At 33.1% G+C, this 14,983-nt stretch overlaps 1 protein-coding gene across 1 annotated transcript; it reads left to right on the top strand.

Moving 5' to 3' along the window:
* Nucleotides 1-10,799: 10,799 nt before the first annotated feature.
* Nucleotides 10,800-12,602, top strand: LOC120184362. The gene is made up of 4 exons (XM_039188854.1): nucleotides 10,800-11,148; nucleotides 11,263-11,299; nucleotides 11,988-12,071; nucleotides 12,415-12,602. The coding sequence occupies exons 1-4, from the start codon at nucleotides 10,819-10,821 to the stop codon at nucleotides 12,465-12,467; spliced, it is 504 nt and encodes a 167-aa protein (XP_039044785.1). The 5' UTR covers nucleotides 10,800-10,818; the 3' UTR covers nucleotides 12,468-12,602.
* Nucleotides 12,603-14,983: the final 2,381 nt, after the last annotated feature.

Raw genomic sequence — 14,983 nt, 5'->3', positions numbered from 1 at the left:
TTAAGTGTAGAAATTAATTAACTATACATATGAGACCATTATTATCTTATTCATGCATTTACCAATATTCACATGTTCCATAAAGCATAAAGAGGTAGTAAAGTATTACTTCGATTTCCGTACCATACTGATCGACCATATAAATTCCATTAGAACACCTTTGATCTTTAATTCAACTTCCAATATTTCCTAGAATCCATATCAACTGAAATTACATAAAAAAACGGAGCTTAATTCTGAAAAACAGATCGAATCAGGTGGTAAATCAGTCAAAAACAGCTTACTGAGTTCGAGTTTGGCGAAACAGGCCCCAAAAACGAATTCGGGACGTCAAAAACATAAAATATGACCTTTCAAAAATTTTGAATTTTTGGTCAAAATCTAAGTCAACGGGTTTGACTGGCAATTTCAAGGCCGTCAGGTCCGAATTTCGAAAAATGGAGTGCGGAATCGGACTCAAAACGTTGAAAAACATCAAGACATATATACTCGGTCAAAGTCAAAGGTCGTTTAATGCCCAATCAACGCTGGTCAAAGTTCTGGTCAACAGTGGTCAACGACGGTCAACGGTCAATGCAGGTAACCGGTCAACAGTCGATCGTTTTACACAAATATCACCCTAACATAAATTAATTACAAAATTAACCACCTTCTACAAATATTTACGAAACTAACACCCGAATTTTATACAAATAGCACCCAAATAGAAATTAATTACAAAATTGACACCTAGACGATGCCCACTCTCGGGGGGTGGCACGTGGCGCATGTGAACAATGATACGGTGTCGGAAAATTCTTGGAAAATTCCTTAAAATTATTTTAAGCGATTTTGAGGCACATACAAAGCTCAGTTCACAATTTTGAACGGTGGAGAGCTCGATTTCAACAAATTTGAAACTTTGACCGCTTCACCTCCTCACGCATCGCCGCTGAAAAAAATAAGGAGGACACCGGCAGACTCGGAATGGCACAAGGAACACGGTGGTGCGGGAGGTGTCGAAAACGGATGGTCGGATCGTCGTGAATCGTCGAAAAACCAACGGAAATCAAATTATAACCGACGATACTTCCAACTGAAATTAACAACGAACGACGACGATTTACGACAAAAGGCTTGAGGGAGTTTTGTTCATCGATCGACAACGAACACGATGGTGGTTTTGGTTCGTCAATCGGAGGTCAGACGGCGAGTAAATCGTAGTTCAAAGTGAGTTGACTAGAGGAGAGAAACTGATGTTTTTCTGTAGAAAAACATACGGGAATGGGGTTATAATTCATCCCAAAAAATGGTCAAATCATGAGTTTAGCCACTGAATTTCCTGCATTTCTTAAAACGGTCTGCCAACTTTGAAATTTTACAATTTAATCCACCGTTTCTTTCAAAATACCAATTAAATTCACCACTTTATAATTTTTAAAATTTAGCCCCTAAATTTGGGTGTTACACATGTAAATGCCAAGAAATTGTAATCTACAACTACAGTTTCTTCTAAGCTTAGTTTTTACATTTTTTTGTGTAGAGCAAGAAAATGTAGATAGGGAATGGAAGTGGAAAGTTAAGACTTCAACCTATATTATGCACCCCATGGCCATGGGAATTGATGTATGCTATCCTATAGAAGCCATTGCTTGCCCTCTTTGTATCAGAATTTCTTCACAAACAAATTTGCTCATGCAAATAACAAAACAATGGAGCTGTTGTAGAGATGGATCGAAGAGAGTGGATGAGGACAATCGTCTCCCTTAAAAATTTAAAATTACTATATATTTTAATTTTCGTCTCTAAAATTTTATGAGTTGTCTTTGTTCCCTTTAGTTATCCTGCAATCAAATACTTGAGATGTCTAAATTCAGAAAGGAAGTGTGAATAATGATGAGTGAGTGAGTGGCCCTTAATCAGTTTTGAAGTTTGAGATAACTTTCTAAAACCGGTAAATAAACTTTCAAAATCTGCTAACTGTTGTTTTATCAGTTTTAGTAGTAGTTTTCTAAATAATTATTATCGACACCCATTTTCATCCGAATATTTTAAAGTTAAATTTATTTTTTAAAAGAAAAAAAAATTATTTCGACAATTGTTAACACTTCATTTACATTGTCTTGCAAGCAAAAATGATTTCATTTTTTGCTCTCAAGTGTGAACAAATTCACCCAATATTTGGCAGTGTCATCTACACTTTGGGACTTGTTATAGATTTTAGTAGGGTTAAATAGTATTTCTACAGTAAAGAAGAAAATAAACAACGGCATCGGTATATCACATTGCTTGTCAACCACAGAAATCATCCAATTTTGCATTTTCTTTTATTTCTATAATTTAATCAGGTCATTATGAAGTAAGTAATTTTTCAAAAATCTTTTTAATAGTTTGGGTGTGCAAATCCTACCTCAAATCAGTTATTATGAAGCTTACAAGGTGTTTTTGATTTTTTTCCATCTCACTTGCTCCATATTTATACTGACAAGGAATAACTTTTCAGGACAAATTATAACAATCTTATCTACACAAAATTATTTTAGCCTTTTAACACATACATTTTGCAAATATAACTGCTCAAACATTGAATTTTAAAGAATAATAATATTCTATTTTATTATTGAGATCGCTCAATAGGTTTATGAAGATTGATTTTTCATTAACTTGTTCGTGTAACACCCTAAATTTCGGGTTAATAGTTTCGAGTTTACGTGAGAGACATATGGACCTCATGGAATTCGTAATTGAATTCATTGGGCCAAATATGAGCTTAATTGGGTTGGAATTGAGACCAAGAAGTTATAGAAAGGATTTTTGCATAGAAGGTAAAATATGAGGGACCTAAAGCATAATTAGACCGTTAAAGGAAAAGAGATTATATCTTAAGACTTTTATTTGTGGGTTGGACGTGGGTTCTCTAATCTTTTCTTCTCTTCATTCCTTCTAATTCCTTTCTTCATCTTTCATTCTCCATTCCCCCTTTTAAGTTCCATGGCTCAAAGGTAAGATATTTAAACATCTTTTATGCTCTTTTTAGACTTATAATCTGTCTTTAAGTCTTCTAGCAACTCTATTTGGCGATTCAATAACTTGTTTTCATGTTTTGGCTAGAGGAAGTGGGTGGTGAGCATCCTAGGTCAAATGAGAAGGTGAGAGAGAAGTGTGGTTGTTTCATATTATCTAGCTAAGGTAGTGTATTGCTAATCCTTTATGGTGTTAAGGCTTTTATAATCATAATGTTTTGTTGAGATTTGAGTATTTAAGCATTTGAGGGTTTATGCTTGATTTCATGATTAAAAGATATTTTTGGTGTATGGCATGTATTTTCATGATACTTTGTGACCCTAAGTGGCTTCATTAATGATACATGCACCACAAGACTCGCATCAAAGGAAGATGGACTAATGCTTCCAATTAATCCACACGACCAATCCTTGGAAAATAAGACCATAATAGTTGCAGACTTGCAACGACTTTTTGAATGGGATCTATGTGTTATTTGGTTGATATGTCTTTTGGAGATACAAATGGTTATCTCTTAGCTTCCCAACGGTACTTGAAACGAGTCAATCCAATGTCGAAAACTCAAGATACATTCATTTCAGTGAAGATAACGCATGTAGAAATTTATACACAAGATTAATACGAGATTTTGTAAATATTACGAATTATCAATATTTTTATTAATTATTTGTAATATAATTTAATATAGGATGATGCATTATCTTTTAGGATTAGATTTATTATTATTTTATTTAGGAATTAAGATAGAGTTAAAATATTATCTTTAGTTTATTATTATTTTATTAGGAATTAGGATAATATTTTTTTATTTTAATCATTACTCATGTTACAATGAGGACTCCTCACCTTACATAAAGGATGCTCCTCCCATTATAGTAATCACATCTTTTCTTGAATATAATACAACAAGAGTTCATTTTTGCAAGTGTTGATTATCTTGTGCCTTTGAAACACTCTTTATCATCAAGTTCTTAGTAACTAAGATCTTCACACTCTGGTTTTCATTTTCATTGCGATTAGGAGGGCTGGTTAGAGTTGATTATCAAATTTGCCTAGTCAATTATGATTAGGAGAGTTCGTAGGACACATATCCATCGACTATCATCATCACAATCATGATATTCATAATCTAAACAACACTCAAACCCATCACCATCCACAAACCAAGTTTTCGTTAGATTCATTTATCTTTTCACAATTCCTTTTACATATATTTAATCTATAGTTTATTACATTTCTAATGAGTATTTGTTTGCTTGATTTCGTATCAGGAATAATTTTATCAAAAACCCTAATTTCGCTAAGTTATTCATATCTTAATACACATCTTTAATCTATAGTTTTATTATCTTTATTTTATCCTTATTATCTTCACCTTTCTTCTCTTGTTCAATTTTCCAGAAAACCTAAACTCTCTTAAACCCTAATTATCACCAACATTATCCTCTCTTCTTTTCTCGTTTTTTGATCGAGTCTAGAGCACCCTTGGTTTGACTCTTCAACAACGAGTAATGTTCATCACTCTGCTTCCATCCCCTATCAATTTGTATCATATTTAGATCGATTCTTGGAGAGAATTAAACATTTCCGCTTGTTCTTGCACGCATCAACTGTCGAGGTATCCACCAGAGCTAGTTCGCAATCATTAATCATTTTCAGGTCCTTTTTACATTATTTTAATTTTGTTTTAATTCCTTCTTGTTAGTTTACTTTTTTATCAAAAAGAAAAGAAGAAAATAATGAAAAAGAAAGGGAAAAACAAAAAATCTAGAAAATGCAAACAATATAAATTTGGAGCTAAATTTTTACAGGTACATTCTTCATCCCAAGAGCAATCTCCAGTCTAAAATTCAGGTCAATCGAACATCAACAGACCCTTCAAACCCATTGTTCATATTTGTTCGGCTAAGGTTCCTTGCTGAAAAGATTTCTAGAAAATTCTATTGAAAGAATTTTGATCTAAAAATTTACAAGTTTCTTCCTCATACCAAGGGAGACTTCCAATAAAAAATCAGGTCATTTGGACACAACCAACCCCCTCAAACGAAGTAATCAAGAAAAACATATAGTTTTCAGACTCATCGTTTAACATGTTATATCAAATACTACTAAATGTATTTTGATCTAAAAAATTACAGACTGTAACTACATTAAAAGAAAAACATCCAAAAATTTTTTAGATTTTTTTTGACATCGACAACCCCCTAAAAAAGTTGCTCAAGTTAACCCTGTATTTTTTGGGTTTGATTTTCAACTTTTTTTTTATTCTTATTCCTTTAGGTTCTTTTGTTTTTCCCTTTTTTTCATTTACATCATCTAACACATTATTGTTATTCTGTTAGTAGGATTAAAAGAGTTTGCATACTTCTTATTCCTTTCATTCTTGTTCAATTGGAGTCGTAACCTTTGTTTGACTTCTTAGAGCCTTTTAAGTTATTTTTTTGTCTTTGTTAGAGATTGAACTCCGACACGAAAATTGTGAGACTCCTTGGTAAGAGAGTTTTAAAGAGTACAAGATCAACTAAATTGTCTCTCAATGTATTACTTCCTTGGAGTGAATTGTGAGGTTTCTTGTTTATTTGATTCTTTTTCCACTTTACATTGTTCTTTTTTAGTGATGTGACTTTTCAAGATGATAAAAGAATATGAATTTTCTGAGGCAATACAAGGCCTCAGGGCTGTTATTAATCGATAAATTGAAGTGCTTAATGCCATTCAACAACAACAAATGGTTGCACAAACAAATCAAATAGATGATCTGAATATCAAAATACGACAACAAGAAAATCACCATACTGACATTCAACCAAAAAAGCTCACAAAACATAATGCAGTCAAGACGTGGAAAACTTAGGCTTCTAAGGCTAAAACTCTTCGCTAAACCAAAGTCCACAATCCCGCAATTTAAAAAGAGAATATGATATAGACGGTTACGCTGATTGGGAAAGCAAAGTCGACCTTATGTTTTCATACCATGATTATCCTCTAGAAAAATAGGTACTGCTCATAACCATGGAATTTTTAGATTATGCATTCACATGGTGGATGCAAATGAGAAACGATATTCATGATAGAAGAATCCATGCAATCACCTCATGGGGAGAAATTTGAGTAGCCTTGAGAAATCATTTTCTTCCAAAAAAAAAATACACCCGTTAAGCTAAACAAATACTTTGAAGACTACGACAAGGAGATACAATCCTTACTAAATCGTGCAAACATCAATGAAGAAGAAGATAAAGTGGCCAAATTCATCACCGGTTTGAATAAAAACATCGTTGATCTTCTTGACTCACATGAGTATAAAGGCATTGAAAACACATTAACGAAAGTAATCATAATAAACGAACAACTTCAAAGTTTCAATTTAGAGACAATTACCAAGGTACTTCAAATCCTTCCACTTATTCGTCTACTCCACCTTTGGCCACGAATAATGAATCAGATATTGATAGTGACGAATAAGATGTTAAAGGTATTGTAATGAAAGATATCGATATTCAACAAAACATCTTTCAGTTCCTTACGTCAGTTAAAAAACAAATGCACTTGAAAGTCAAGTAATGACATTTTCTCAGGAAGGTGGGAAAACAAAAAAAAAATGATGAAAAAGAGGTCAAACCAAAAAAGGTCACTAGTCACAAAAGTAACAAAAAATTCACAGGTGGTAAGTGAACCTAATTTTGAGAAGAAAAAAGTGACTCAAAATCTATGTTTGAGCACAAAATAATTGCAAGAGAATTTTCTTCACAAAAAGTCTCGCATCCTTGTTCGCTTTAGGGAGTCAATTGTTTTGATTTCTAACATTAGTAGTGTTTGCCTAGTGTGTTTATTTCTTTTTTACAAGATTTTCGAGAACAGTTAAGTGATCTACCTAGCGGGTTACTCAGAAAGAGGGAAACAACACCAAACTAATTTAATTCAAGGTTATTTCATACCTCATCAAACAAACAATCACGAAAAAACCAAAGAGTTAAGTGTATTGCAAAAAGGATACACCCAAAAAATCCTTAGTCATTTTGTCATCTCAGTGTTGAATCACAATTTGAACAACTTCATAGGTAAGTATATTATTATTTATTTTGATGATATTCTTATCTACTCATTTTTTTTGACAAGGTTCAAACACTTGAAGTTTGACAACACAACAGGTCCCACTTTTTCAACAATCAAGATGGTGATTGGTATTGTTTCTTTATGTCACCAGAAAATTGGAAGTTCACTCCACTATACATTTTGGTTAATAGGATAGTGCTTTAAATTTTTTTATGTAGTTATTATCTTTCTTCACGTTGCTTCATTGAGTTTGATGTTGAATATACCAATCTAATTTCTCTTTTTTCTTGTTTATCTCACAATCAATCCTTGTTTTCTTCCATCCAATCAAGTTTGGAGTCACATTTACATATGGCAATTTGCTTGCACTTGGAAGGTTTGTACCTAAGTTTATATATTTATTTGTCAAGCTCCTAATTTGTTTGTAAAACTATAACATGTCATTATTCATTTTTGTGTTTCTGTAAGTGCATTTAATCACATGTTTAATTATTTGAGCATTTGTGTATGCGTGAGAGCCTTGTTCCAACATTATATTGATTTTAAGGTGATATTTTATTATTATTATTTGAGTGAAGGATATTAACACTTACTTTTTAGTAAATTTGAATTGGACTCATTCTGAGCTTCTTGATCATGGGTTATTGTATGTAATGAAGTTTTGCTAGTTCAGTGTTGAGCCAGACAATAACTCTCTAATGTTTAGTAACATTTTCTCATTTAATAATTAAATTTGATATATTAGAAACTTTATTCATGGTTTAAGTTATTATTTTTGTTTATGTAATATTTATGTAAAAAATGTTATTCTTATTCATAAACCTCTATTTTGAGATATTATGTTGTTTCTAAACTTCAAGTGGTTGATTTTTTTTGTTGCTTGGTTGTACCTAAGCTTTTATGCAATCTTTTGGTGTTTGTAGCCCCTTATCATAGTTGCTCTATTTCTTTTATAATTTTTCTTTGTGGATATTGTGTTTATTTCATATGCTAAGTTAGAGTCTTTTGTATGGCAACATAATGTTCCTCATTGACCCAAAAAGGTATATGTCAATGATGCTTGATTCTATTTGTATATATGTAACAACTATATATATTGCAAGTATGATTATTGCTTTGTTTTGTGCCTTCTATGTAAGTTACTATTAGCCTTTTATTTTCCACTTCTATAATTTTGCATATCTTTTTCTTTTACTTTCTTTTTAGCTTATTATGGAATGTAATAGGTTAAGTGATAACCTTGGCACTCCCTTCTTATTAAACAGGTTCGTAACAAGCTGTTGACACTTTTGGCCATCATATTAGAATGTGGCGCACTGATTTGGTATGTCAAACTCATTTCACTATATATTCTTTTTAAATGCTACCCTATTGCAAATGAATTATGGTTCTCCAGGGAATTAAATAATTGGTATCCATCATGAATATCATTTGAAACAAATGAGTAAGCAACATATACCGAAGTAATCATATTAGGCGTAATACGTCCAAACATTTTCAGTTAAACACATATCAAGTAACTAAGATTGAAGAATCATTGTAGAGGATGTACCAACAAGAAGTATAATGAACCAATCAGATTATGTAATAGATGAATCGTGTACTACGAGAACGTCAGTGAGCCGAAGACGTATAAGTTGTTTCTTTAGTTTAAGGGTCAACATAAGGGAATTGTGATAAGAATGACTAGTGTTGTTACCAAGTAGCAAACCCGAGTTGAACATCATGCTAGTAACAGAAAGTGAATAGTAGAAACAATAATTGTTGTAAATCATAAAACACATAGAGACCTTATCAGAGACATAAATGTCTAAAATGCCCTTCAGTGTTAAATTACCATAATAGAGTAGCTTAATAGATTAACAAATGTAATAGGCTAATAAACCTTTGCATGACGTTCTAGATGAAAAAACGAACGAGATAACAACTAGTGAAGGGACGACCTCAATTTAGTGAGTTAAGTTATGCTAGTATGTATCTAGGCTACCTTAGTTGCCTAGCTACACACTAGTGGGGCATTGTTAGTAGTGTTTGGCCTTTGGGCCCTCAATCATGCATGTTTAGTTGTATCAGTGCAGTACAATCGGTAACCTTAAAGTTCGACTCTATGTTGTGTGAGCATGAGCCAATGCTTCAGTGGAGCTGGAGTTTTACCGATGATATGTGATATCGGGTTCCCCCTCCATAATATACCTGATGCTACGTGAGACTAGGAGATCATTCAAAAGCTTAGTGGGAATTTTACTTATACTATGTGATATCGGGATTCCCTCAGTTATCTAGTATTTGATGCTATGTGAGACCAGATACTAGCAGTGTGTCATGTGTAGCATTTAGAGAATGCACAACAATTACAACCATTTTGGTTAAAGACTCAATAGAGGTGTACTCATGGTGAGGCCCTTAGCAAAGGATTAATGGAAGCACTTGGTTATGATCATGCATATACCTACTACTTGGTACCATGTTTTTAGCATGATTTTGTTTATAAGACTCATAATGTTGCTCTAGATTAGTGATTATACTGCTCGGCTTTGTAAGCTCAACATTCGAATGTTTTTTGTTTGCAGGTTGTTAGCTTGAGCCATTCATGAAGCAACATCGCAGTAGGACTTCCAACATCTTTTTCCAAAGTATTGTATTGTAGCTTTAGTGGGCATGTGCATTCATAGAACTTTACTTATGTTTTTGGATTATCAAACTTTGAGTCGTATTATTTGATTTAAACTACGTGTCACAGAGCTCCGAATTATAAAAGTGTTTTAATCATTGTCATGTATTCCTATTTTGGTTCCATTCAATATATTTTTAAATGGAAATGAAACAACATTTTGAAAAATTAAGGATTGCCATGACAGCCCAATGTGACACTTTATGCCCAATCGGACTTAGGGTGTTACATTTTTAATAGTAATTTAAATTCTAACAACTCCCTTAATGCTTAAGACTCCGGACAAACTTTTTATATTTTATTTAAATTATTCTTTATTTTGTTGAAAAAATTATATTAATAATATTATTTTCACGATTAATTCATGCTAAATATAACTAAAATAAAATGGTTTGAAGTTTTGATTAAATCTTTATTGTAAAGATTAGTGGTACAAAACAAAAAAAATATTAGTATTGACTAAAGCATAACAAAATAAAATAAATAAAATGATTTATTATACAATGTAATTTATTATCTTAAAAATATATTCATTTAGATTGGTTACAAATCAATTGAAATTCTGGATTTAAGTTTATATGAACACAAGTTAATATAATTATTTTAATATTGAATGAATTAGAGAAAAAAAGAGGATTTTTTTTTGTATAAAGGTTGAATGGTGGTGATGATGGGAATGAAAATGGGGTAATATGATTAAATTGATGGAATGTTAAAAAGTTATTTTTTACAAACAAAATATTAAAATAAAATAAAAGGTAAATTATATGTTTGTATCTCAATTATCACTCTATATTGTTTTGGTCATTCAATTATTTTTTATTTCAAATTATACCTAATGTTAAATTTGATTTAATTTCGGTCACCTACTGTTAAAAAATTAATGTTAATACTAACATGTCATCATAAATTAATGTTAAAAAATTAATGTTAATACTAACATGTCATCGAAATTTTTTAAAAAATATCACATCGATGAAAAGGTATTTTTATAATCGAAGGATTGTCTATGTAGTTTATACACATAATTTGGATTCACCAACACAAAAGAAGGGCAAATTCGTCTTCCCATTAAAAAAGGCAACTGAATGAACAGAAGTATCGAACTCAGCTCCACAAAATCCATGTATTTGCTATCCATGGCATCGCTCTGTTTTCCATCCCTCAATCCTCTATACCCTCCTCCTTCTTCAACTAAACATTTCCTTCCTCAGCTAACCCTATCAAAGCACGAAATTCCTAAACTCTCCCGTACCAACAATTCTAAACGTAGGACGCTTTTGTACCAACCCGCAAGGCTCTTTCTCCACCCTGTTTTGTTGTTCACCGGCTTCGATAGGCCTTTAGACACCCAAACTTTCCTTGCCACCATCAGTGTTTTGGCTGCCATTGCCCTTTCCCTTTTCCTTGGCCTCAAGGTATTTCCCTCTTTTCATATACCCTTCATCTTTTTTTAATGCATTAATCTGATGGTCTAAATTTTGGTTCCCCCCCCCCCAACCCCCGCCCCAATTTTGTGGCGAGTCTTTCAGGGTGATCCTGTTCCATGTGATCGCTGTGCTGGAAATGGTAATTCTTTTTCTCGTCCCTCTTGTTTTTTAAACAAATGTTTAGAAGAAGTTATATCTCGTTTCTTCATGGTTGTACCATTGTTATTAGGGATTTAAATAGCCGTTGGTTATCAGAACAGCTGCCGTTGTATAATAGTAATGGTGTTGTTCGCAATAGTTATTGCACTAACACGGTTGGGATTCAAATAGTGATCCGATAGCGGAATAACGGCTGTTGTATAGTGGTAGTGGCTACGTACGAAACTGTTGTTGCAGAAAATAGCGATGTGAAGCTGAATCACACTAATAATGGTGGAGCATGGTCGTAATTTAATGGATAGCAGCCAATTACAATAATAGTGTACCACTATTCCCATTATTGTTCCGCTATTCTAATTTATTTTAAAAAAAATCAGCTCAGTTTAAAAAACTGATTTAAGAATAATTCACGACCGCAATATTCATAAGAGCATCTGTTATGTCCACAACCACAATAAAGGTAACGCAATGTAAATGCGGCCGCAACCGCAATTTAAGTTCCTGCTTGTTATGTTGTTATTTTAAACAAAATTTTTGGCCGTGCTTGCCTGATTAAATCAAGTTCCAATCCCCCATAGAATCCTTTTTATGATTGTAAAAGAAGATGTGATTTGTTCAGGAAATGCAGCAAGTTGATAATAGTTTTCTTTTTTGGGTGATGGATGCAGGAGGTACAAAATGTGTCTTTTGTGAAGATGGTAAGATGAAGCAAGAAACTGGCTTGATCGATTGTAGGGTGTGTAAAGGTGCAGGTAAGATTTCTTAAAATGGCATAACTCAAGCTTTACACTATTGGTTCTTATAACACGGGTAGGATGCAAGATCTTATGTCGGGAACGCGAATTTAGGTGTGGGAAATTACAGAACTTTAGTGGTACAAAATGAAAGTATCAATAGAAAATACCATCATTAACATACGTGGCATCTTAGTAGGTCTGACACTCGAATTCCAGCATTGCATTGCAATATTTTTATCCTCTAGCTATGGTATCCTTTGTGCTCTTTCAATTCTGTGTTGGAGTAATGTTTGGATACTGATAACTTTTGAAACCTTAAGCTGCCTCAGCCTTAACGCAATTGCCGGTATCGTTACAGGATTGATACTTTGCAAGAAATGTGGAGGTTCTGGATATTCAAGACGTATATGAGCTTGTGGTTCTGCTTTCAGTGTTCAGCATATGATTTTTGCATCTGTAAGAGCTAATTTACCAATTACCACTGCCTTATAATTCATTCATCCAATCACTTTTTCTGTTCTGTTTTTGCCTCCTCCTTTGTATCAACTAAGCATGCACTTCTACATATCTGACTCTGTAATTTTACTAAAAAAAGTTGTAAATTCTTTTGTGATTTTGTTGTTTCTTCTTGAAGCTATGTCCTAAACACCTTATTGGTTTTCTTTTGTTCCAATTTAAGAAAGAAGACAGCAACATTCAGAACCCCAAAGCTACTGTTTTGAAAGCCAAAAAGACTTTGCCAAACTCGATACATCATACACTGCAATAAAGGGCATTAGAATACTCTTCTAGCCGAAGTTTTCCGTCTCTCTCATGGCTTCACTAATCGCTTTCACGACCTTTCCTTTCCTATAGTCTAGAACCCATAAAAGCTTTCCATCCTGGCCGTATCTGATTGCTTGTGTGGGCAGCTAACCCCTGACCTGAAGCAGGTAATGAACTTTTGCTGAGATAGAGAGCTTGAGAATGAACTTCCTTGCTTTTTATAATCCTAGTATATGAGAGTACATTGATCTCCGACAGTGAATTGCGACCCAAAAGTCAAGGTCTTTGTTTGTACAGACGTCGTCTGGAAATCCCGGTAATATGGCAAACACCTCCGAAGTCCCTGCTACCTCACCTTTAACCAGTATTCAAGTAATCTGCATGTAGCATATATCCAACTATTACATATCAAAGGGTTAGAACATAGGAAACTTCAGGGACACCCCATCCGCCTCTGTTACGAGTGATGTTGCTAATCTGCCTTCCGGAACAACCTTGAGCAACCGTAAATATGCACCAGCAATGTACAAATCACCAGTGTCGTAACCGGTTTTCGTCCGGGCACGAAATATTATAATTTGGCGGGGAAATTGATGTTAATAAATAATTTTGAAAATAATTTGTGAGTCGCCATCGACCTTTTGAATCAGGTAGGTCGAATACCTAAAAATTTTCTTTTAAAATAGTTTTTAAGAAAACCATATTTAAAAGATGAACTGATCTGCGTTTTATAACCAAAAATTCGTTCTTTTTAATAATAAAAAGGGATTCGTGGTCGGTTACGTTTAGGGAAGGATTAGCACCCCTACAACGCCCAAAATTGGTACTTTTTAATTATAAATTGTCTCTATTATTAAAATTTAAAATTCAGAAATATATTTAATTTATAATTCTATTATTTCAAAATTATATATAAAAAAATTTATTTATTTAAAAATATCCGAAAAGAACTTCTAGGTGCCTTAAGACAGCTCTTTTCTTTGATATTGATAAATATTAATTTAAATAATATTGTTTACTTTTTAATTTTAAAATATCAGAATAGGACATCCAGTTGTATTAAGACTGTCCTTTTCTTCGATATTAAAAATAAATATTTAAAAAATACTATTTATTATGTGTATATATAAAAATATTTAACAGTATAATAAAATAAAAATATCACTAAAATAATATATTTTAAGCAATAAAATGAAAACATGTAAAATAAATAACTAAATTATGAATAAAATAAAATTAAATCTAATTCCTAATTAATTGAAATTATAGGGATTAAATATTTTATTTTCTAATTTTAATAACTTAGTGACTAAAATGAATTTATTTAAAATTCAAATTTTATAATAAAATTAATTAAAAATATGAACTAGGGATGAAAACTTTATTTATTAAAATTAAGGGATTAAATCTGTCATTTATCCTAATATATTATTTTAATTAAAAAGACTAAAATGAATAAAATTAAATTCAAAGACCGAATTAAAATTCTTATAAATTCAGTTTAGTGACCAAAATGTAAAGTTTACAAATATGAAGGGCTGCGGAAGGGATTAACTATTTTATAATTACGCGCATAGTCCTTCCCGAAACGACGTCGTTCGGGAAGGACTATATAAGTCCCAAACCGGCTGGCCCTTCGGGCCAGCCATTTCATTTTCTTTTTTTTTCTTCTTTCTTAAACCGAGAGAGAGAGAGAGCCAGAATTCTCTCTGGCCTCTCTCTAGATTCCCTCACCGGAGGGAGTCCGGCGGCCGTCTGCCGCCGTGAGTTCTGCCGCCAGCCACCGCCGCCGGCCACCGTTTCCGGTGGCCGGAAAAAATATTTTTAATCCTAAATGTAAATCGGACCGTCCTAATGACGGTTCCGATGTTTTTTTCGTTTAAACGGCTCCCAATCGGAGCAAATCTACAATAATACCTTCGGCTTTTCGAAGTTTTGGTGAGATTCGGTGACGGTTGGGGTTCTCCGAGGACAGGGTAAGCTTTGTCTCTCTTCTCTCTTTTTCCTTGCTGTGGTTGATGCTGACTGAGATCGTTGGTAGTTTTATATCTCTCTGTTTTCTTCTTTTTTTTTTCTTTCTGGTTCTGTCTCTGTATTTTCCTCTCTCCGTGTTTTTTTTTTTCAGGTGTGTGGTGGCTTTTATAGCCACCACCGGTGCGGTC

This window comes from Hibiscus syriacus, unplaced genomic scaffold (genome assembly GCF_006381635.1).
Source record: "Hibiscus syriacus cultivar Baekdansim isolate YM2019G1 unplaced genomic scaffold, ASM638163v2 tig00112888_pilon, whole genome shotgun sequence".
Taxonomy (NCBI): Eukaryota; Viridiplantae; Streptophyta; class Magnoliopsida; order Malvales; family Malvaceae; genus Hibiscus; species Hibiscus syriacus.
The sequence above is the reverse complement of the archived record's forward strand: the minus strand, read 5'-3'. Positions and strand labels throughout refer to the sequence as shown.

Coding starts and splice junctions, on each gene's coding strand:
- LOC120184362 (XM_039188854.1), top strand. CDS start 10,819: ATGAACAGAAGTATCGAACTCAGCTCCACAAAATCCATGTATTTGCTA. Junction 11,149..11,262: donor CCCTTTTCCTTGGCCTCAAG/GTATTTCCCTCT, acceptor CGAGTCTTTCAG/GGTGATCCTGTTCCATGTGA. Junction 12,072..12,414: donor TAGGGTGTGTAAAGGTGCAG/GTAAGATTTCTT, acceptor GTATCGTTACAG/GATTGATACTTTGCAAGAAA.